Source organism: Rissa tridactyla, chromosome 1 (assembly GCF_028500815.1).
Source record: "Rissa tridactyla isolate bRisTri1 chromosome 1, bRisTri1.patW.cur.20221130, whole genome shotgun sequence".
Taxonomy (NCBI): domain Eukaryota; kingdom Metazoa; phylum Chordata; class Aves; order Charadriiformes; family Laridae; genus Rissa; species Rissa tridactyla.
The window spans coordinates 126951769-126976021 of NC_071466.1; the positions used below are offsets into that span (position 1 = coordinate 126951769).

Consider the following 24253-nt stretch of genomic DNA (forward strand, 5'->3'; position numbering starts at 1 on the left):
GGAAGGTACAGGAAGGAGAAATGCACTTGTTACCCATGTTTCTTATTAGCATGTGAAATTCTCATTTCACGTCCATGCCCTTTATCTATGCTGATAAAAGCTGCAACACATCCCCCTCCAGTCAAACACCAGTGTTCTCTCAATATGCCTCTATCTCCAAACTGGTAAAAGAAAAATACCAAAGGCAAATTGGCTTTGCATTTATTACGCTTCCTTCTGTTACAGTACTTCCAGAAAATGATTTGAATGTGGAAAAGTAGAAGTACAATGCCAGATCACTGCCAAATCTGTTGGACACATAGCTGGACAAAATGTTCCTCATCTTCTACTGATTTTATGAGTGACCTCAGCCTATTCTCTGACAAGAGTTCAAAATTTAGCTGGGTAAGGTGATATAGTTTATTTTAATAGACTTAGCAAACATGGACAAGTGTACAAGGAATCCAGCTTCCTTGATATTAGTGAAGGTCATAATTCACACAACACTTCTAATTTCATGGAATAGAAAACTACTGAATATGACTCACAGAAATAAGTTTCAAAAACTATTGCACGTTCACAAACATGTTAGCCTTCAGTGACCACTTCCCCTGAACTAAAATAAAATAGCCCTCTGGTCTAGCCAGAATGAACAGCTGGTCAACAGATCAATAAGAAGTGGTACAAGAAACAGCATTTTCCAACAACATAACACTTTGCACAGTCCTCATCACAAGCAGCAGCAAATAGCAATATCAATCCAGCAAAAATTCAACATTTTACATAATAGCCTGCATCCAGGAATTCATGGTGGAGTTGAGTATAAAGTGCCTTTTAAAGACATGAACTGTGTATTTGCCACCCTCGCATATAGATCTCAATAGATTTGGTCAAACCAAGAAGATCCCTGAGTTATACATAAAAGCAGGCTTTTCAGCAAAATTACAAATAAATAGTAAAATCATTGTCAGTGAAGGGAATTATTAAACTTGCGCAAAAGCTTTAAAAACACCACAAAAAGTCAGTAACTGTAAAGAGCAAAAGGTCAAGCCATAAAAATTAAGAGGCTTGCCACCAAGAACTCTGAGGTCACATCAAACTTTCAACTGTAATGGTCTGTGAAGCGAAAGGATTTAGGCTCTGAATTAATGCAGTGGATGTTTTGCATCTGTTTTGCTCTTCTGGCTTCTAATCTAAGCTGCCTTGCTCTCTCTTTAGCAGCTAGTTCTTCTGCTCGTTTCTCTTCTCTCTTTCTTTTTAGCCATCTGTGGAGACAGAAACAGGACTAGAAGTACGGTTGCAATTGAAAATTTTACTTCATCTCTTCAAAGGCAACTTGCTCCCATTTAACTAGAGTCACCTTGTCCTGTAGGATAAAGTTAGGTTGAGCCAAGTCTAAAAACCTGCTGCTCCTCAACATGGGAGGCACCACTTTTCTATCCCAATTCTCCTGCTTCTGCACCTTCCCCCCCCTTTTTGTTGAGCTCATTCAATTCATGGACTCGAGGTGAATCCATTTTATTGGATTAACTTCCTGTTTGTTTAATGAACCGCATCAACCCAAGCCAGCTCCAGAACAGGCTAAAAGGGAGTAGAGGACAAGGATCTCCCATTTTCAGCAGAAGCAATTCACTATTTTGTCTCAGCTTCTGACAAGTAATTTCACAATAGTGAACAAACAACATCAAGGAATTGATGCATTTTTGCTATAGGGTGTAGGTTCATGAGGGCACGTTTATGCAAAAAAAAATTCCAAACCAATAAGGACTTCAGCAGTAAAGATGTACCATAAAATAACCACAGTCTTAAGCTGACAGACTACAAAATTTTCAAATATGATTCCCTAGGAGTAACCCTACTCACTCTTTAAAGGCTCTGTTGCATTCCTCTGTTCTAGGAAAAAAAGCAATTCCCTCAGCTTGGCGTCTCAAAATTTCAATCTGTTTTTCTTTCATGTGTTCTTGGTGCTTTTTTTTAAGCCATAACTTGAAGGCTTCTTCTGGATTCCTGCTCCGCTCCTATTTAAAAAAAAAAAAAAAGAAGACATACATACACAAGGCTTATCAATAAATGACCTTTATATTTAACACATTACAATACTTTTTTCAACTCTGCTGGCATCTCCCATGCACAAAACATACTTTATAAACAAACTAGAGCAAAACATGAGCAAGCATTCAAAGTGGTATGTTTTAAGAAATACTGAATTTAGTTTTTCAAGCCCTTTGCTGCAAGGCAGAGGAACTTTAGAAAAGGGCATCTGAACCCTCAGGTTTTGGTCAGGTCATGTGCATTAACTGCTTGTCAAGAAGTTCTGATGTAAGGAACACACTTCAAAGGATTTTCTGGCTGCTTGTTCACTGCAGGATTCAATCAAGTCATTCTCTTGATAAAAAGGAGCATCACTATCTCCTGTGATTTTATAGCTATTAAGTTCATATATGCAGTTTCTACGATGCAAGCCACCCTGACAAGCAGAACAACGCTAAACATGCAAGTCAATCTAGTTCTTCACTAAAACTAATGTAACAAAAACATTTCCTGTAACTCTAAGTTGTCATATGCTTAGTGTCAGGTTTCAGCTGAGATAGAGTTAATTTTCTTTCTAATGGTTGCTGTGTTTTCAGATTTGGTAGGACAGGAATGTCAATAATGCATACTGTTTTAGTTGTTGCTGAGTGATGTGTATACTAATCAAAGACTTTTTTCAGCTTCCCATAGAAGCTGAGAAGGAGCCTAGACCGAACAATAGAAAGGCCAATGGAATATCCTGTACCACAGATGTCATGCTCAGTATATAAATGGGGGTTGGCTGGGGACTGGGGGGCAGAATCCACGATCTCTGCTTAGGTTGGGCTGGGCAACCAATCCACAATATTCTTTTACCATTATTATTATTGTTATTTTCCTTTTCTGTTATTCTGTTAAACTGTCTTTATCTCAACCGACAAGGCTTTTTTTCCCTTTCCCCTCCTTTTCTCCCTCTTCTCCCTACCCTTCTGGGGAGGAAGAGGGGTGAGTGAGAGGCTGCATGGTCCTAGTTGCTGGCTGGGGTTAAACCATAAGACTTAGCCAAGAACACAGGCTTAGAATTTGGTTTTTCTATTTAACAAGAGCACTATACATCCCAGTCCTACACTAAGGATATCTTACTTTGCTGTTCAAGTCTTCTAGCTCCTTTGCACGACGAATTCGCTTTTCTTCTTGCACTTGTTCTTTCTTCTTCTGTAACCAAGCTTTAAAAACCATCTCATTCTCTCTTCTTTTCTGTTCTTCTTGTTCCCTTTTCCTTTCTTCTTCCTTGAATGGAATTAAGGTAGTTTTTAAGAGAATCATCTTAATTTGCAAAGGCCTTCATTGTCACAATAGACAATACATAAGCCATTTGAGTTACATGAGAGAGACACAAAAATACTGATGAAACAAGAATATTCAACGACTGCATCATAGTTGATACTACTTTTAGGAATAAACAAGTTTGAGCACTTCTGCGGTTCAGGTTATGTTCAGATACTTTCTGTTTAACCCTTTTTGTGATTACCTCCATTTCCATGATACAACTCAACTCAGATATTTGAATAGCAACAGGTGAAGACTTTTTAAATTAAGCCTGCCCAATAGCTCTGATTGATTTAAAATCAGATTAAACTGATGCATTTTAAAAATTAGCAAAACTCTCAGTCTTGTTGGACCACTAAACCCTAAAGGATATTTAACTACCTATGGACTGCAGGCACTACCTTATAAATAAGGATTTTTTTTTCTGGACATAAAGTTGTAATGTATTTACTTAAGGAGTGTTAACAGCTTAACACTTTTTTCAAGTTTACAAAAATTATTTTTACAAAATTGAAAAAGCTTTTTTGTAAATATTATTCACATTTTAGCTAATGACAAGTACCTACAAAGAGGAGAAAGGCTTCAAACAAGTTCAGAAAGCTGATGAGGACATTTTGCCAGGTTTTGATTCTCTTTGACACAAAAGCTGCAATCCCCACTAATTTCAGCACTCAAAGAAATCTATTCTTGCAAACAGATGATGTTCCTCCCACCTACACACAACTTTCAGACTACTCTCCAAATTTACAATTTGTGATCTACTGAAATGAAAGAATCCCCACCAAAATGAAGGAAACGGATTCCAGTAATGTCAAGAAATGTTTCATGCCTGTGAAATCCATCACAGAATGGAAGAACTCCATTCAGGAATGAAGAAAATACAGTAATACATTCTTACCTTTTCGTAAATCAGCCAAGAGGAAGAGATTTAACACACACTGTTAGGAAAATAACTTTCCTTACCTCCACCATGCTACCTTTTTACTTTAAATAGGCGGAGCATTGTGTGAAGAGATCAAGTCTTATGCGTACAAAGAAAACACATCAGTAACTCTTCACATTTCATACCCCTGGTTACTGAGCAGCTCAGCAAAATTTTTAAATAAAGCAGGCTAGACCTACTTCCATGGGTAGAAAGCAACTTTGAAGCCACTTAATCCAGGTTACTTAGAATGCTGTGGCATAGAAAAATGGTAGATGTTTCCATGCTGTTTTTATAGAGCAACATGCATAGTAAGCTACCTTTTTGCAATTGTATCATCATAATGTGAAATTAAGCAAATGTTTAAGTTTTTTAAATCTTTGGTAAAGATTTCTGAAGTTCCTGTTACTGCTGTCAGAGGCTGCCTCTCTATTAAATATTTTTTTTTTCTTAATAAGGAGCTGAGAAAGAATTAAAAGGGTTTTTTCCCAGTAATACATAAGATACTGATTTGATTTTCTAGAATTTTTTTTTTCTTTTAAATTACTGCCCTTTATAGATAGAAGAAGAATAGCTGCAGTACTGGGAGCATTTTCTTCTTTTTCTCCTCTCCCTAGTGCCCAGTTAAACCAAATCAGAAGGAAAAGTAGTATCCACTAGCAGAAAAAGGGGAGAATAACCTACTTTGCAACAAACTAATTGAGAAAAGTTACAACGCTCACCCATGCAAAAACCTTTAGAGAAAAAAAGTATCCAGTTATATTATCGGTCAACACGACTTCACCTGCATGCATCTTATGCAAGCAACAAGGCACGCCGCTTTTGAAGTCAGCTGTATCTTCCATACACGTTAAACATACCCCGCTTTGTTCATAGTTCTCACAGTCATCCTCCTGTATAAATCTTATTTTATGACTGAACACTCTCACATATGATAATTGCCTATTACATACTTTACGAGCACCCAAATGAGCACCTGCATTACTGTGGTTAATGTTAACTTCCCACATTGCAGTGTAATCTATGGAGATGCGATACCATGTGCTACGTTCCAGTAAACAGTGGGGCTGTAATGGAACCTAGGTAGAAAAAGAGTCAATAAGCAAAAGCAGTAAGTACAATATAGCAGAAGGCAGCCTATTTATGAAGGATATATTGAATAAATACTTGATTTCTCCTGTAAGCAAGGCATGATCCTATGCCACTCTGTGGGTTTTTTTTTTTTCTTTTAAGGAAAGGAGTTTTGACAGATTCTGTACAAACTCCAGAGGAGAATAATGATAATTATTATTATTATTGCCTCTTTTATCATGGAAAAACGGAGTAAATGCCATGAACATGTGGTCTCTGAAGCAGAGGAACTGTATGGTCACTGTGATCTACTTGTTGCCTCTATGCCTTTACCTCTTTCCTCAGTTTTTCTTTCCTTTGTTCTAGCTGCTTCCGCAATTCTTTTTGCCTGGGAGAAAGACAGTAAGTGGAGCTTCTCACAGGCACATTTGCAGACTGCACTCTCTGTGGAGTCTTCCGTCTTCCCAGTCCTCTTGCAGCACTGATAGCAGAATTTGGTCGACGCTTAGGGTTAGATGGAGGCTTAGGGAAATACAGACACTCTTCTCCACCATGAGCAACAGAATGTGCTCCTGGTCTTACTGGAGGTACTTCCTTCATTCCAGAGACAGTGGCAAAAGGACCGTAGTGTGAAGCTTTTGGAGACGTATGTTGAGTTTCAATATCAGTAAAAGATACACTTATAGGGGGCAAAAAACCCTGGCTTTCAATATCATGTAAACTTAAGAGTTCAAACTTCCCATCTTTTTCCACTAGGATTTTGCCATCCTTCCTTTCCTCATCCTTGCCAGCACGTGGTGAAATTGATGTGCTTTCCTGTCCCATTTCATTAGAAATGTGCAACCGAGATAGCCTATTTGAAACATCATCTCCTCTTCCAAGGTCAGTTTTACAAACTTCAGCATCTTCTAGAGGAGGAACTTCAAGATCCACCAACTTATCCTTAAATTTTAATTTTCGTTCTCTGTTCTGATCCACAGGAGCCTGATTCTCCAGGAGTTTGTTTGCTTCTTCAATCTTTTCCAAGATGTAACGCTTTATTTCTTCATCCTCTTCCTCATCCAGTTCCTGCTGGTTTTCCAGCTTGGATTCCTGGATAGAGCTTTCACTATCGGTATCAGATACACGGTCACCCTGTTTAGTATCAGGCCTGGATTCCAAACTCTCTTCATTAGAGGGTCTCACTTTGGCATCTACATCTGCCTCTGAATGCTGATCTGGATTTTCTTCCATTTCCTCATTGTCTTCCTCAAACTTGTCCACAACTTTAACAATTTGTGCTTCAGTATCCTCTTCATTTTTTTCAGGATTCTAAAAAAATTAAAATAAACTAGTCTATTCTCCCAACAAAGAACAGTATCAGAGAAAGAGAAAAGAAATAGCGAGAGAGAAGAGCAGTACTAACTACCCTAATTCTAAAAAGGTTGTCAAATAGTGCATGTCATAATTAATAGCTTTTTTTGGCACTAACAGTTTCTCCACATTCACATCTGCACAAAGTTTAACTAACCACCAGCAATCAATGACAGCATAAAAACAGAACGTGTGTTGCACAGACACTTAAAGGAACCCAGAAGTACTTTTGAAACAAACATATTATTTTCAACAAACACTGAATTTTCTGTTTAAAACAGTTATAATCAAAATAACCAGTTCACTGAATTATTTTCCACTATAATTTCAAATAAACTTCCTTGTCAAAATTCAGTGAATATACCTACACATTTCAAACCGTATTGATTTTTGTGCTTATGATTCCAAATAGTACTCATTTTTGTCTTCTAAATATGACAATTAGCCTTTAATTTAACAAATACCTCTCCTTCACCAAGGTCTTCTTTTTCATCTTCATTAATTAGCCATTCAAGGTCGTTTTCAAAGTCATCCTCATATTCTCCACTTTCTGTTAAATCACCCATATCTGCTGGATCCCCTTGGTCTTCCTTTTCACTCATTTTGGCGATGTGTTAGAACAATACTATAAAGAGGAAACAAGATTGTTTTAAAACTCTAGTGACACATAAATATAGAACATTAATGTGTCTTATGGCACCCACATCAAGCTTGTGAGCAGTGTCAATACAACCATGTTGGGTAGTGCCACAGCACCACAGAACTAAGGATCACTAATGGTTTATAAACACGAAAAGTTTGGGCACTTCCAGCTCCCACTACTAGGGCAAGATTTGAGTCAAAGCAAACCGAGGTGACTTAATGTCTTGCAGTGTGTCTCTGACACAGCTAAGACTAGAACTCATGATCTCCTAAGTGTTAGATCAGCCACTCATCATTCTTTCACTAGTTTGTTTAATACTGTTTACAAAAGCAACTTAAAAGAAGGAAATGTTGATTATTCAAAAGTTCCTGTTCTCTTTGTTCCCTCTGCCCTAGGCTAGAAGGTGCCACTTCTAAGTGTCTCTCTAGTAGGACAAATCTGTGTTATTTACAACATACTAAAAGAACCAGATACGAGCATTAGCATATGGCAACACAATACGGGATGTAAGAGTTAGCTCTAACCCTGGACGGCCCTGGAACAGCAAGACAGCACTTGCTGTGTGACGATCCTGCCCTTCCAGACAAGAAGGGTTGCACCTGGACTTCCCAATCTGTCTAGCACTTTGCCATACATTTTGTAAAAACCCTTTCATCCAGAAGATGCTGCTTAAATTCCTTCAAGCTTTTGTTTTAAATTCGGATGAGCATCCAGGAGTTCTCAGTTATTTACTCACATGAATACCAGCTCCTCCTCTTAAAACTGTTTCATGCTTGACAAGAGCGCTGCTCTGTTAGACCTCAAAATTTAGTCAAGATTTTTTTAAGAGGAAAGAACAGTAATAAAGCTGGGCACTTTTGTTGCAACCTTGTTTGTATGCAAACTTTATAAAAGCTCTTCTTTTTGTTTGATCCGTATTTTGTTCAAGAAAATCTGGCATTTTTTTCTCCTAGTTAATTTATTTTTTAGCCATCACCTGCCGCAAGGATCACTCTAGATTTCTCTGAGTTTAAATTTTCAAATTTGTTCAGACTGTTGCCCTGGCTTTCCACGCCATGTCTATTTCCATCATGCTTTTTCTGTACCTCTTCTCATACGACATGTCATCCTTTTTGCTTGGAAATGCCCCTTCCTTCACAAATATCCTTGGTTTGGGTGGTGACATGTACCCGGGTTCTTAGTGGAGATTACTTTGCTCTAGTACGTATTCAGCACAAAAAAGTACTTTGTTTTAACTTCATAATTATGGTAAGCAGATGCAAAAGCTACAAAGCTGAATTGCACCTTTAACAAAACACGTTCACATCACTCTGTGACACTCAACACAAATCCAGAAAACTGTTCAATTTATTTTGGATATGTCTAATAAAGGAGAGCAGCATAAAAATCAGCCTCTTCTATTGTAACATAAAGTAGTCATGGCTGAAGAGATAATTTCAGTTTAATGACCTTGTTTCAGAAAATCCTGAATCAACTGCTGTTCTATTTAGGGTCTTAGGAAGTAAAGAACAAAGTGCTTCAGTTTTAACAGGGACCAAAAAATATTCAGAAAATCCCAAGCCTTCATTTTCACCTGCTTCTAATTCTAACTGGGGGGGCGGTGGGGTGGTGGTGGGGGGGCGTGTGCTGTGGCTGGATCGTTGTGCAAAGCTCAGTAACGCCTCTCCGCCGTTATACCCAGGCGCCGGCCAGGCACAGTCACAAGGAGAGGGTCAAAGTGATGGACTGGACTTTGCTTACTTTGCCCTCTTCGTACCAACATCTACACACACAGACAGACTCAGAAGACCGAACCCAGCCCTGTTGGGGCGGGGGCCGCCCAGCCCCGCGGCCGGCCCTCAGCGCCGCCCGGCGGGCCCAGCACCGCCCCGGCTCCCCGTTTTAAGGCAAGGAGACCGGCGGACGGCACCCACCGCCCCACACACTCCGCCTCACCGCCGCTACTACCAGCAACCGCCATACGGGCGGAGCAGCCTCTCACCTGGCCCGGCGACCGCCTCCCCAGGCACAGCCGGCAGGTGAGGCCGCCGGCCGCCTCACCCGGCACTAACAGCTCCCCACGGGAACCGACCCCGCCTGCCTCGGACACCCCGCTCACCGCGGTCTCGCCGCGCCCCGGCCCGGGGGCCGAGGTGCCGCCGCCGCCGGCCGAGGCCCGCCCCGCCGGTGCGTTCGGCGGCGTTGCCATGGCAGCAGTGGGGGCTGCCCCCCCGCGCCGCCGCTCACCTTCCCGCAGCGCCGGTCACCGCCGACGGTGGCCCCCGAGGACCAAACCCCGCTCCGCCGCGGGCACGCGCGCGCTGGCGGGTCGGCACAGCCTGTTGCCATGGGGACGGGCCTCCGCGCAGGGGCCACCGCCCCCCCCCACCCCGCCAGTCTTTGTCCTGCGTTTTCAGGGGTGAGGGCCCGTCAGAAGGCGCTTTATTTTCCCATCGCCTTAGAAAATGTCATGTAACGCTCGGAAATTAAAGCAAAGCATATCACGGCGGGCGGGGACCCGACGGCCGTGAGTGCCCGGGAGAGGGGCACCGTTCCCGGGGCCAGCTGAGAGCCTTTTGATGCTGTTTACATTATGCACCTGCCTGGGAGCGGCCTGCGCATCGGCAGTTCTTGTGTTGTATTATTCATGCTCGGGCTGGCAACGAGCAACTCGATCAGCGCGAGAGCCAGCGGCATCAAAACTTGAGCTTTCGTGGGTGAAGACAAGCGCCGCGTCTCCAAGAGGGGGGCGCTCCCGGGGGGAAGGAGGGAGTCGTCCTTGCTGGCAGCACCACCCCACACCCAGCTGTGGCCCCCAGTTTTGAATACACTGGCCCAGCGAAGTGAAGGATGGCAGCCTACAAATGCACCAGAAAGCCGCACACCTCAGAGGGCAGCACGGTCCCTGCGCTAAAGGGTTGACGATAATGAGAGTAAGTGCAGAAAATAGGCATGAATACATTCAGCCAGGGAGTTGATAACCCTCAGAGTAACGCGGGTAGAGTCACCCTTTCGCTCAAAGTAACGCGGGGCAGCAAGATAAACCCCTTCAAGGTGGGGTTCAGGAGGTCTCTGAAGGCAGTTGTCATAGGCCACACATCACAGGAGGAGGCTGGACTCTACGACCTTGGGGTTTCTGCTAATCCCACACCCTACAGACAGAAAGAGAAATGGGGTTTGACATTGATTGTGGCAGGTTGCCAGCGCTCCCTGATATTTTCCTGAGGTAACACTCAGGTACCTGCTTGGCAATGGTTCCCGCTGTACCTGGGAAAACTTCAACCAGCAACCTCACCCAGGGTCACGCAGTTCTCCTCTGCTGGAAGACAATTTGCTGAACTTCTGATTTTCCACATTTCACAGACAGGTGGCTTCGACAAGTTCATAGCAGAATGAAACAAAGAGGGCTGGGCGCAGTATCAAAGCTTTATGCTCCACTTCTATCCTACAGCTTTTATGCTTCATCTTGCAAGTCAGTGCCACCCCTTTTATTCACAAGAGATGCTTTGTTCAACTAATTACAAATCTGTGTGATTGTATGACAAGGATTAGACCCCGATGCTGGAAGACCAAGCTGTGGTGCTTGATAATGATAATGTAATGATACCTTAAGGTCAAACTAAATCCATGCATGCATTCATTAACCCGTATGTCATTAAATTTAGGTTTTCAGATGTCCCCACCTGTGAGGGAGCTACAGAACACGGTCTTGAAAAAATGCAATGGAAATAGCTGAGCAGTACAGGGCTCCGAGCACAGGCCCCGACATGTTGCTCTTTTCTATGTCACTAATGCTTCAGACACTGTCTAGGGAACACTGATTTACTCAGAGCAAGTATGTTTGGCAGAGAAAGGCTGCCTAAACGCCTCCAGAGCGATGTTAAACAAGCACCTTAACACCTTTTGCCTGTTGTGCAGGAAACAGTTGACACTGTCAAGAGTAGTTGCTAGGAACAGGGTCCACATCTCCCAGTCTCCTGCCCCTTCCATAACAAAAGTCCCTCTTTCCTTCCCAGTACTTGGCTACGATCACACTGGTAGAGAAGAAAATATAATCACATCCACGCAGAGCCCTTCCCTTTCCCCAAGAGCACTGCCAGAGCAGTCGGCTGTTTCACACACACACACAGAGCTACAGCATGGTTGGGAGTAACCCTGCCATGCCTTGGTGGGCTGTCAAAACCCATGCTAGCCCAGAGGGACAGCAGTGGGTGCTGCTCCTGAAACAGCCTCTGGTAGCTCTTACTATCCCTCGCCTTTTGGACAGAACAAGCCCAGCAACTGGCCTCTCCCCCTAACACTGATCCTAACACTGTGCCATGTCTCACCAGCATCATAGCAAGCCCAGTGCAGGATACACAGATTCAGCGATAACACTCACCTCCAGCAGCCCCCAGCATCAACCGGAACAAAGAAACAGCCACAGCATCCCAGGGAGGCACCCCAGCCCCGCGTAGTATTTATCTCACCTCCATCAAGCTGCACCATGCGCTGTTTTGCAGATGTGGGAATTCAGATCCTTGACAGTAGCTGTGTGTCCCTTTACAGCACTCTCAGCTGTACATGGAGTGGCAGGATGCGATGGGAGGAGCAAGGAGGATTGCCATGGTTCACGTGGACCTGCTTCGCTCGCAGGCAAGAGCAGGCTTAGGATTCTTGTCACAGCAGCTTTCACCAGCACCAGAGATGTGAAATGCTTGAATCCGCCTTAAAGGGCAACGCTATACCTGTATGAGCTACTAGTTACCTTCCTGCCCTATGCAAGCATTAATGCATAATCCCCTATGCATGGGGGGATTTTAAACCCCCACACTGTCAAGAAGCTCATCCCCACACAGCTGACTCCTGTGGTCACCCAGAAAAGGCAGATGAATGAAATTCAGAGCGAGCCTGACATGCTGACAGTCCTATCATTTCTGCCTCAGCAATAAAACTCCCAATGCAACACTTGCAAGAACGGCAGTTTTTCCTAGACCTCCCTTCCCCCGCAGACCACCCATTTTCTCTTGGTTTTGGTGCTGTGCAGAGGGCTTGTTGGGTAGTAGCCCACTACTGGGCTTAGGTAGGTACTGCCCACGCTGAACTACATCAAACTGGCAGCAGATCTTCAGAGAGCACCTTCCCCTCCAGCCCAGCCTGTACCATCAGGCACAGGCCACCTCTTCTAGATGCACAAGACAGAGAGAGCTTTCCAAGGCAGTCGAGTGCGGGTGTGCCAGGAGGGGGAAGTTTACGGCGTTTCTTCTTTAAGGCCTCAATTTTGTAATTAGGTCAATGTAAATAGAAAGGTCCTCCTGCATCACAAACCTCTACCTGCTTTCCCTTACAGTCACTGTCAGTGAGACTGATGCTTCCTGACTAGGGTGACCCTGCACCAGTGAGTAAGTAATTTTCTCCCCTGTTGGGCCAGTCCACACTGGAACTATAGAGTGGTATTCCTGAACTGCTCAGCAATTAAGGTTCCTCAGTGCAAGAACCAAGACACTTGCAGAGAGTTCTGCAAACCTACACAAAACAGTCCACAACTATAATCTTTAAGACTTGGTTCTTTTTGCATGGTTTACCCTGTATTTCTCCCCCTCTCTCTCTCTCTTTTTAACAAAGACGCTCTGAACATCCTACGTCAGTCAACTGCATCAGCAGTGCTGTGGATTAGCAAGGTATCAAAACGCAGAACAAACACTGGCCGCACAGGATCTCTCAGAGTGTTTTTATTTAATAAAAAATAATTATTCAGTTAGAAATCACCAATGTCAACATGTTTACAGAATTTCATAGGCATCAGTAACTCCGCGTAGAGCTCCAGTCAGGCTCTATAGTCACCTCATCACCACAGCAACAGCACAGAGTAGGAACCTGAGCAACATCCAGGTCCGGCTTCCATGCATTAACAGGCCTGAAGGAGTACACAGTGTGGCATGCCTCTCTATTGCAGTTGCTGCAGTTTCAATTACTTTGGTAGAAAAAAAATCATTATTATTGCTGTAATTCATTAGTTAATTTTTGACTTGCTTTTAAATAACCGGGTTGTTCCCCATCAAAGATTTTTTTTCTTTGTTTGAAAAATGTGATTAAAATTGAGCTGCTTCTTTTGGTCGCTCGACACAAGTGCTGTACACCCACTCCTCATGCCTTGCTGCAACTGCCATCACACCAAGGAACCCAAAGGACAGGACATGCAGGATGTGCACTTACTATCCCTTTCCCAAGGCAGCTCGTCAGCTAGTGTTTCACGGCTTCAGATTTGATTTTTTTTTTAAAAAACAAAAACCAGTAAAGAAAGGAATATATACACGGGTGGCTTCAAGTTTCCATTTCAGGATAAGGCAGTTAAGTTTACACGCGTAAATGCCAGTACAACTGAGCCCCTACGTTTAGGGGGATGTTCTAGGAGGCAGGCTGCAAACACAGAGAAGCTTTGGGGAGTGGGTTCCCCTGAGCAGCCAGCCTGGAAGGGCTCCCCAGACAGCACATCCCAAACACATTAATCATTCACCTTGCTTGGTAAAGGCTGAGGCTCACAGAAGTGATGAGAAAGGCCGTTCCTGTCCCAGACAGGGGAGAGAAGCCTTCCCAACCCCAATGCTGTGAAGTCTCCGTGGCACTAAAAGCTAGCAATGAACCGAAGCTTCTTCTTCAGGCTCCGACTGGAAGAAGCTCTAACCAGTACACAGAGAGAAAGCGTGGAGGGGAAGCATGCTGCATTGCGTCTTCTCCCGTACCAGTTCTCCTGTACACTTAAACTCATCACAACCTGCACAGCAACAGGGACAGTCCATAGGCCATTTCCACACATTGTACTATAGGTATCCGTTGCTGTACTGGTCATGGTGCACGAGTATCCAGGTGCCCAAGCCCAGGACAACTCTGTGCAACTCCTTCCCAGTGCTCAAGCAATTTGGAAAAAATGAATTATTTTTTAAAACCAGGTATGAGGCAAATCCCAAATTGCTTAGACTGGACAAAATAAAATAAAAGAACTACCCACTCCAAACATTCATTGTCCTGCTTCAGTGGAAAGCAGAGGTAGAACTAGTGGACAGAGACTCACCAGAGGCATAAAGGCATTTTAAAATAAGAGGAAAAACTGACAGAGCAGAAATCAGCATTTTTCAAAGCCTCAGGCAGTCAACCTGCTAACTACCATAACCGAAGGTGTCTATTTAGTTACGATTCTCCGAGGTCACAAAGAATAGCCTAAAATCCTCCTCAGTGCTATACCAACATCTACCATCCCACTGAAATAGCCCAGCCTCCAGGGCTGTGAGGCGATGATTCCTGTAATCACAGGAATCTGCAGTCCCAAAGGACAAAGGCAGGGATATCCAAGGGTCCCTCAGATTAGCATTTTGTCTACTTAAACTCCCTCTAAGTTTTCACTCTGACTTTGCAGTCCCTTGGGCACAGGCCTTCATGGCACCAGTAGCGCTGCTGGTAACCAATTCACCAGTGTCACAAGTTGCCCCAGGACACAGTTAGTTTTTTGGGAAAGCACCATGATCAGCTATCGTAAAGCTCTGACAGCAGGGGCGACAGAAAGAACCAGCAGAAACACTACAAGCAACTCAAGAAAGCACGTGCAGATGCAGAAATGTAAGTTTTCTAGTCCTCAAAATGGATCATCCAGCATCAGGAGGCAGGCAGAGGAGAGCCACGCTGCAGAGCACAGGCCTAAGGCCACCTCCTGTCCCAGGCCTGGGGCTCTTCCACATAGAGGTCTGTTAGCATGCCCTCACTTCTGCCCTGCAGCAGCACTTCAATGACAAAGAGTAGCAGTTGACTAGACAATCATGAAGCTGCCTTTTCAACGGCAGCCTCCAAATGCATAGCCTTGGACTAAAACCTCCCAAGGCTTTCATTCTTTGAGAAAGCTTACTGTTATTTGCTGCACATCCCATATACGCAACAGAAAAATGAAAGGCATTTTAGAAAGAAGGTATTTGTTCTTAACTTACGTAAGAGCTAATACAATTACCTTCTAAAATGTGCTACTAATATAGTATAAATATGGATCAAGTACCATTAAGGTAACTGCCTTGGGAAGAAAAGGCAGAGATTTAAAAAAAAACAAAAACAAAAAACCACAAAACCAAAACACAAACCCCAAAACAGACCTACGTCTTCATATGTAGCCACTGTGAGTCTTCACTTCATGCACTACTGGCTTTCAGGAGATCTACTTCGCATCTGCTTTTGTCTTCTGTAAGCTCTCATAATACTGTATATGCCACTGCCCAAGAACACCAGTGAGATGGCCGCAAAATAAGAGGCATAAATCATGAACTGCAGAGAAGGAGGGAGGAAAAAAAAAAAAAAAAAGAGTGGTTAAACCACACAGTTACCAAATTTGTAAGAAGGTCAATACATGAACTCCCTCTTCTAAAATATTAGGAATCAGTGATTATTTCTCGTTCAGCAAACCTTTGACTCAGAAGCAGGTGGCTGAGAAACTTTACAGACTGGTTTACCTTCCTCCCTCCCATCAGTAAAGCTAAGAGAGCCTGTCATACCTGGGTGAAGATGTCCAACCCAAGCCCGCTGGCATCCACAACAATCAAAGTGAGCACCGTCTGAAGTGCTAAGGCAATGAAAGTATTGACCCCAAACACCAGGGCGTACCGCTCCACGGTGAGATTTGTAGCAATCTGGAACCTGGAAAGAAAGGGATGTCCAGAAACATAAGAGCAGGAAAGAAAGCTGGGAAATGCAAGAATAGGAGGAACATCCCTGGACAAGAAGACTGTGCAACCTGAAGAATTATGTAGACTGGTCCAGTACTTTCCACAGCTAAATCACCTCACACTGACAGTGTACTTCTCTAAATACATTCACGACAGACTAGCGTAGAGGCTACGAGACCCCCACAGAAATATCCAAAAGGATAAAAACACCCCTTTGGGAGCTCTGTGGGATTCAGTCTTACTGAAGCAGTGCTCCTGTCCAATGCAGCTAAAGGTGCTCGTCACACAAATACCCAGCGCTCACTGATCCCAGAGAGCTGTTGGCAATCTCAAAGCATCGGCCTACTGCAGTGTGGTCCGTAACCTCCCACATCCTTCTGACCAGAGCTGCCTTTGCAGTTACCAGTTTCAGCATCTCTCCTCATATGGTGCTTGAGCTGTATTATAGCGGTTATCTATGCATGGTTCAGAAATAGCTGTATTTTCCTCTCCAAAGTGACAAATAACACCAAAGTTTTTCTCCTTACAGGTTAGGGAAAGTTTACACTTTACAGGCAAAGCATAATCCTTTCGTCATCTGTTAACACTTCACTCCAGCCATGTTTACGAAAAACATTCCCCTGGCAAGCAGCACTATCTAGTATTTAGAAATAGTCACTTCAGCATCACAAGACTTTTAAGCCTGGTTGAGGCTGCCAGCCAAACAGATCTCTGTGCCTCAGTTTCCAACCTGAATCACAACACAAACCCTTGCAACACATTTCCAAATTCCTGATAGGCAGGACCCTAGTTACATGGAAAATACGCCAGCTTTCGCACCAGCTGTAACCTTGAGAGCAATTTACATTAAAAAGATACTCACGTTGCTATTGTGATTAGCAGCATGTAGATAATTCTGAAGACAACATATGATGCATAGCACACCCAGATGTTACGAACAGTGTCCATGATATATACAGCAGCAGCAATAAGAAAGGAGAACAGGGCAAGTGCCACCTCACCCCACATTGCCCAGGATGTTTTTATGTGACCCACAGCAAACACTGCAACAGCTCCTGTGAGGGGAAGGAAAGCATAGCTGTTAGTTATCAGAACTGGAGCAATTTGGGGACTGTATTAGAAGCTGTACAGCCCCTAACAGCCAAACATGATTGAAGTGGGGGACACTAATGCGCACACCTTAGCAGCTCTCCTTCCTGACCTCTCCCTCAACTTGGAAACCTGCTATAAATTCCACTTTTACAGGAACAGACAAAAACCACAACCAAACAGGTCAATGCTGACTGCCTCTGAAGTCTCCTCCCTGGCTTCAGAAGAACAACAGTCCCAGCACTCAGACCACTGCCACTCAGTCCTCTGCGCCTGACCCTGGCAGTGTTGTCAATTGGGCAACAGAGAAATGCAAAACAGGGTTCTCAAAAGCACTCAGCTTATTAATTTGTGGTGCTTTAGGAGGTTAGGATGGAGGAAGACACTACCCACTTTGATAAACAGCTGTTAGAGCTCTCTGCCAGGAGAGGCTGTAAGAGTAAGAGCAGAAGTCCAAATCCATGTCTCCCAGGATGCATAGTCACAAGCTACAATCATGTGTTGTTGGTTGTGCAAGAACAATCCTTTACAGCCAGAACAGGTTTCTAACTCCTGCTGGATTTTATAAAGCTGGGATAGGGAGAGGAGAAAACAGATCACAAGATGGAACGCATGTGATATTTCATGGAAGTCAACAAGCAGACTAGGGTGTTTCATGCACTATCACAGTTGTAACTACTGAGAAGCCCAAATACATGTTACATTACAAGAAAATTCCCATTTGAAGTAGGCCTTGTTCTGCAGAACAAGTCAAAGAGCAACTAACAGCATAACGATGCTGCTGTACACAGCAAACTACACAAACAGCATACTGACAAAGGGAGGTTTACTGGAGATCTCTGAAAAACAGGATTGTATTCAGCATTTGACCACTGTACAGAAGTGCTACAGTGCAGCATCTAAGCTCTTTGTAGCCCTCAGCTGGCCTGCTATCTTAAAAATCCTTCAAGAACACGAAGACTCCTTATGAAGCACCAGCGTGTACAAGCCTGCAACTCTGTCAGACCTCACATCAATCTTGCAGACCAGTGAAGAAGTTCGTGCTATGCCAAGGGAAATGAATTTATTTCCCCTCACCGAACTCTTCTTTCCAGTGCCTGCTGTGACACTACCTGACTCACATTTTGCTCTTTGAAAGGCTGTCTCCCCAGTAGCAAAACCCTGAGATGCAAATTGAATCATGGAATTGTCTAGGTTGGAAGGGACCTTTCAGATCAAGCTAAGTCCTAGAGCCTTCTTTCTACTGTCTCAGCAATTCTGAAATTTGGGAACAGACATCACTCTCTGGGGATCTCTATGTCTCAAGGTTATAGCAGCCTGACACGTAATTATGACAAGATATACAATCTGTGTCCTGCAATTAGACACCTACAGCTGACTCAGTGGTTCCACATCCCAACCTGATAAAGGATTGCCACATTCCCAAGAAGGTGCAGGGATGCAGCTTAACAGTCAGTTGACCTCACTAGAAGCAATACTGTTTATCTTGCCTGGGACAGGAAGCTGACAGCCACGTGAGTCACCACGCTCTACTCAAACCCTTCTCAGGGCAGCACAGGTACAGGCAGGGATGGCAACAGCATCTTACCCGAATGCTGCCAAATACTGCTCATAACTGAGCACAGAATGACTAAGAGCCATGAAAATGGCAAATCAGATCTGGGATGCATCAGGAAAGGCATTTCTAGTAAAGGGAGAAAAGAGTGTTAATGTTCTTCTATGTCTGTTCTTCAAAGTCTGAGGCCTCGCTGAATAAAGCTGAGTGCAGCTCTGGTCACCCGTCTTCAAAAAGAATGCAGCTCAAACCAGCTTTGCTACAAAGAGGGGCTAGTAAGATGACAAAGTGAATGAAGAGCTTAACTTTACCAAAGAACAACTAGAAAAGCTTGGCTTCTTTGGCCTAGAGGAAAGAACACATATCTATAGATCAGCCGGAATGAGACAGTTTTGTGCTAAAATGCAACCTTGGCATGAAGTCAGAGATAAACTAACTGCTCCTTAATGAATTCAGACTGCTTTTAGAACTATAAAACATCCATGGCTTCCCAGTGAACTCCAAGAGTGGGCTGAGCATGCCCAAGAAAGTACTAAGCCTTCCTTGTTTGTGCACCTTGGTTTCTTTTGTCCCCGAGTAGGTGATGCCAACAGAGGAGAGTGGAACAGTGACTCCATCAAAGAAAAGGAACACACTGCAGCAACACCTAGAGAGCCTCTGCAAGGGTACGTTAGCTATATTAAAAAGGTATCGCCCTAGTTCTGGTAATGGAACAGTATTAAACAACTTAAAAAAAAATATGTTTGTGTTGACTGACCTACCTGGCCCTTTCAAGTCAAGCAACTTCTTTCATCTTAATAGCTTTTCTGTTTAACAGTGCTGAAATGACTAAGCACGTCAGCCGTGCATGACATGCACGCTACATGCATACAGGAAACCCTCCTGTGTTCCCTATGCTGCCAGAAAAAAAGAGCAATAAACACACAGGACCTTAGCTTGACTTTGAGTGATTAAAACAAGCATAATGCCACTGCCATAGTGACAGCCAAGAACACAGACTCAGCCACATGCCTGGAGCCTTCTGCCAAATATTTCAGAATGAAGATTGACTTGGGAAGCTCCTTTAAACACCTACACATGGGATTACAGGAATGAGGGCTGCATGCATCAGCAAACTCAATACTGAGTACCGTACCCATGCGTGTCGGGGAAGACTCATCCTGAATGCTGAGGTCGCCTCTCCTGCATGCAAGACACTTGCAAACCACGCTCTGGTGACCTTGAGGGACACAAGGCATTTCTCACAGTAGAGTGGGAGTGATGCCAATGCCAGCAGCTTACCTAGTAGTGTCGAGGCTGCCTCCACGGCACCATTGTAGATCTCTGCGTTGTGAGAAGGCAGCACCATCTCCCACAGGCCCTGAGCGTAGTTGATGACCTGGAAGTAGCCACAGGTGGACAGTGCCCACCACACGGACCAGCAGAGCATGGTACGGGAGGAGTAGCACTGCAGGAAGTCCCGCCAGAGATCTTTGAGCACCTTTACAATGTCTACTTTCTGCTCCTGCATAGATTGGAGAAGGAAGGGGAGAAAAATGTTAGTCTTTGGTTATAAATACTCCACACTGCTCTGCAAAATTGCCTCTTTCAAGTGCTCTGATCACTGGCGACTGACAGTACCACTCTTGGACACAGACCTCCACAGAATAATGAATAAAAAGCTTCCCCATCCCATGGTCCCAGCAGCTGGGCTCTCCACTAAGCAGGGTTGTCCCCATGCACGCAGAGAAAGGGTTCAGCCCCAAGCACCCCTTGATCTCTGTCTCTCAAGCAGAGAGCAATAACTGCTAGATGCTAGAAGTACTAAGTGAGCCACTGGAGGCTACCAGTGAGAAGAGACACTGGAGAATGGGACATGATATCCACTTTAACAAGATGGGATCAGAAGCCAGTCATTCAAATCCTAAAGGCAAAAAGCATTACTGACACTTTTAAGTCCTGATCCAAATTCAACCAACTTCGGTAACGCAGAGAACATGAAAGCCACCTGATGAGTATATTTCCCCAGAAATAACTGAATTTTCTTTAGTACTAGCATTCAGTGATTATAAATATTCAAAGAAGCAACCTCATTATGCCCTGCTCTACTCCTGTTAATGTTCACCAAGGCTCTGAGAAGGTGAGAGATGTTGCCTGGGGATCTGAGGAGAAATAGAAGCTACTTCCACCAGACACTGCTATCACAAATGGCAGCTCCTGTATATACATGTCCTCTGACAAATGGCATGAGATAAAAATGAACCTTTCCCCTCCAAATCTTTCTAGAAAGAGTGTGGGAGGGGGCACGCCCTTGAAGTGGTTTGAAAAAAAAAATACTTATTAGATGCATGTACCCATGTACAGAGTCTGTAGACAGGCAAGACCCTTCTTGTCTAAGTCAGAGCAGCAGTTACTTCACGTGACACTGGGCAGAGGCCCCAAGGCCCACCCATCATCTCTAGCACCCGTGAACTTAGATTCCCTGCATGGAAACACACAGCACTGTCACGGGATTGAGCCACTGCACATTGTGCTGTTCCGCACCAGTTCTGGAGCAGTTTCCAAACAGTAGTAGCAACTTTGGGATCTTGGCAGTGCACCCTTTCCCTGAGGGAATCATGCAGTGCACGGGAAAGACTATTCTCTGTGAACAATAAAACTAATTTTAAGGCGTTTCTACTGAAATCCCCAAAGACCATCACCTAACTCTGTCCTGAACACCCTTTTTTCCACCCCTTGAAGCGTCACTGGTTTCTGAGCATCCTTATTAAACACCAGACAGTCCTGCTGGTGCTTTGCCAATGGCACAAGGCTTGCTCTGCGCATGGATGCCGCTCCTCCAAAGCCCAACAGAACAACTCGTGAAGAGGTCAGCTTGCAGTAATACGAGTTTAGCAATGTAACTCCCACACCAAAGGTTTCACATGAAGCTCAAGATTAGGCGCAGGAAAACCAAGGAAAGGAACTGTCACATAAGCTGCAAAAACTGATTTACCACATTCAACCCAAGCACATGCCTGATAAGCCCGTCCACCCTCCCACCACCTGGCAATGCTTCTTCAGTACAATTATTCGTACAGCCATTCATTTATGCTCGTGAAATATGGCTGTAGTTATGTTAGTAAGAAGGACTATCACCACACTCCAGTGCTTCTCAGCTTTAGCACCTGGTCTAACTGAACTCCGGATAGTTATGCAAGTGTACTCACTCCTTTTTTAAAGTTTTCACCATGAGTTTGGAACCACCCTTGCTCTCACAGGATAGGAGTAAGATAAACAAAAGGGACAGGTAAATGATATTAATGCCTTAGTCATTATTGGTACAGAGTTTGTCTTAACAAATACCGTTCAGTATGCAAGTATAACATGGTTAAAGATACTTTTGCTCACACAAGACTGGGCTGGATGGGGCAGGATTAGGTCCCTGGAATGTTAATACCTTTAATTCCCAGCTGTAGCCAAAGGAAGCTGAAAGCAGTGCCGGATGCAGCCTCCCCCAACTGAGCTAACCAGGGCTTACTTGCTAAGTGAAATACCCATTAGCTGACCAAACCAACAGCCACACTTGCCTTCTGGCTTGTTCTCAGAACGAGCACAGCCTCCTCCTGACCAAGGAGCAAAGCTGACCTCTCCCCTAGGGCCCCGAATCCCCCTCCCGTGACAGGCTCTCCATACATCTGCACAACCTGGAGCAGGGCGGCAGAGACCTGCCCAGCAAGCAACTACAGACACGCATCAGGCCTCAAAATCGGAGGCTGCCCCCTCATCACCTCCTGGGACCCAACGCATCCTGCCACCGAACAAAGGCACCTGCACGCTTGTTTCCACACAAGTGACTTTGTTAGAGGTTACGCAGCCAACAAAAGCCAGGAGTCAGGGTGCCCTCATGGGCTGCATTAAGCTGTTATTACGCAAAGGTGTTTCCTGCAATTTATCCGTATTCCATCCATTTATAACTAATCAATGTCAGCCTTTAAGTGCCCTCAAGGACTACCGCAGTTTGCTTCCTGGACCAGTTTCCTTCCAGGATCATAAGATAAAACCCAATTACTACATAGCTTATTAGTGTATGACTTGCACAACAGCTGAAGTAACAAGTATTTTCAAAATGCCAGTGCAGGAAGAATTGCCTCTTTTCTGCAAGTCACAGGGCGCATCCAGAACCACATACAGAATTTGAACATATAAACAATTTTTAGTGCCCTAGAAACGTCCCTTGGTTTGTACCATTGAACGGCAATTTGACGCCCAGAGAATTTTAATCACAGCCTTGTGAGATATGCAGAACAACCTCATAAATCTAAGGAGCAGCCTATCACACTTCATCAGCAAAACAAAGCCAGGAATAAGTTTCCCTGTGCTATAAATAAGGAAGCGGGATAAGCAAAAGTATACTTTTCACTACTGGATATTACACCTCTACTGCTGTGTACACATATGCACATACATATGCACACATATATGTATGCACACATATACACACATAAGCATGCACAACAGACACATCAGTATTGTATCTCCTACTTATGTAAACCCAGGGCACATCTCACCTGTTTCTCTGCTGAATGACCCTCCCCGTTTAAGGGAACTTTTGTCTCATCCTCCCAGCCAGGTGCCCTCTGCACGGCAGGATGATCTTGGACAGCAGAGCCATTTTTACAGTCCATGACCTTCATTTCCCAACCGAGCTGCTGACTTGAGACATGGTGAAAGAAAAGGCTTTTTTGTGGCATTGGCAGGAACCACGCTGTGCCAAAGGCAATGGATACGCTGGTTAAGGAGATAACGTTCAAGCTGAAGAGGGACCACCCTGCCACGGACACAAGGACCTGCCCGGACACCGAGCCCACTGTGTAGCCCACCAGGGTGGCGCTCCGGCAGTAGCTGGTGACCTTCTGGTACAGGTTGATATCGACGACGCTGTAGATGTAGGAGTAATAAGCAATGTCGGTGGCGGTCCCCATCCCATAGAAGAACTCCAGGAACTGGACAGCCCACAGCCCCTGGGCATACAGCAGCATGAACCAGGTAACGATGAGGCTCAGGCCTTGCAGCAGGATCACGGGCTTGTACCGCAGGTAGTCCGTGGCCAGGAACACCGGGAACAGCAGCGCCAGGTAGCAGTAAGTCCACACCGGGTAAATCTCGTTGAACACCTGGGGGAGGGAAGAGCCAGCGGTAATCCACGCACCGAATGGAAAACACTCGGGCCAAGGGGGCGAGGTGCCCCGGGACGCAGTACCTGGGTCTCGGAGAGGTTTTTGTGCGGCCCCAGCAGGTACCGGGTGAGGAAGGGCTCCGAGGGTCGCACGCTGCAGAAGAAACCGTAGGCGCACAGCAGCCCCGTGGGCAGCGCCCAGCAGCACCCGCCGCCCCCGCCGCCAACCTGGGAGGAGCGCCGAGTCAGCCGGCCCCCCCACGGCCCCGCCATGCTGCGCCGGGGCCCGGCCGGAGGCGCTCCCGGGGCCGGGCCGGCGGGGGATGGCGACCGCAGGCCCGTCCCGGGTCACCTCCCGCCGCCTCCCGAAAGGCACCTCCAGCCACGGGCCCGCGGGGCTGCTCTTCAAGGCCATTCGCCGGCGGGCGGGAGGCGGGGCTGCGACCTGCCCTTTGATTGGGTGTGTCCGCCTCCTCCCGGGAAAGCCGGCCCAATGAGGAGCGGG

General features: G+C 45.0%; 2 protein-coding genes across 3 annotated transcripts; both read right to left on the reverse strand.

The window, feature by feature from the left end:
* Positions 1 to 3: 3 nt before the first annotated feature.
* On the reverse strand, positions 4 to 15493 carry CCDC181 (coiled-coil domain containing 181). Of its 2 annotated transcripts, none has more exons than XM_054213729.1 (6): positions 15401 to 15493; positions 7129 to 7289; positions 5645 to 6622; positions 3133 to 3279; positions 1843 to 1997; positions 4 to 1244 (listed from the first exon to the last, which is right to left on the reverse strand). In XM_054213729.1, exons 2-6 carry the CDS (start codon positions 7264 to 7266, stop codon positions 1082 to 1084), a joined length of 1581 nt encoding a protein of 526 aa, XP_054069704.1. In that variant the 5' UTR covers positions 7267 to 7289; positions 15401 to 15493; the 3' UTR covers positions 4 to 1081. The 2 variants fall into 2 exon arrangements, with proteins under 2 accessions (XP_054069704.1, XP_054069694.1); XM_054213719.1 differs by lacking the exon at positions 15401 to 15493 and adding an exon at positions 9289 to 9466.
* Positions 15433 to 24118, reverse strand: SLC19A2 (solute carrier family 19 member 2). Its single transcript, XM_054213742.1, has 6 exons — positions 23833 to 24118; positions 23141 to 23746; positions 19893 to 20115; positions 16830 to 17022; positions 15797 to 15938; positions 15433 to 15569 (listed from the first exon to the last, which is right to left on the reverse strand). Exons 1-6 carry the CDS (start codon positions 24019 to 24021, stop codon positions 15444 to 15446), a joined length of 1479 nt encoding a protein of 492 aa, XP_054069717.1. The 5' UTR covers positions 24022 to 24118; the 3' UTR covers positions 15433 to 15443.
* Positions 24119 to 24253: the final 135 nt, after the last annotated feature.

Bases quoted from the DNA above. Each gene is read 5' to 3' on its own strand.
- CCDC181 (XM_054213729.1), bottom strand. From the start codon at position 7,266: ATGAGTGAAAAGGAAGACCAAGGGGATCCAGCAGATATGGGTGATTTA. The intron at 6,623-7,128 runs GTATTTGTTAAA...TAATTTTTTTAG, and splicing joins AAGACCTTGGTGAAGGAGAG to AATCCTGAAAAAAATGAAGA. The intron at 1,998-3,132 runs GTAAGATATCCT...TTTTTTAAATAG, and splicing joins TAGAAGACTTGAACAGCAAA to GAGCGGAGCAGGAATCCAGA.
- SLC19A2 (XM_054213742.1), bottom strand. From the start codon at position 24,021: ATGGCGGGGCCGTGGGGGGGCCGGCTGACTCGGCGCTCCTCCCAGGTT. The intron at 15,939-16,829 runs GTGAGTATCTTT...CTTTCTTTCCAG, and splicing joins CTGCTAATCACAATAGCAAC to GTTCCAGATTGCTACAAATC. The intron at 15,570-15,796 runs GTATGACAGGCT...CCTTCTCTGCAG, and splicing joins GGTTGGACATCTTCACCCAG to TTCATGATTTATGCCTCTTA.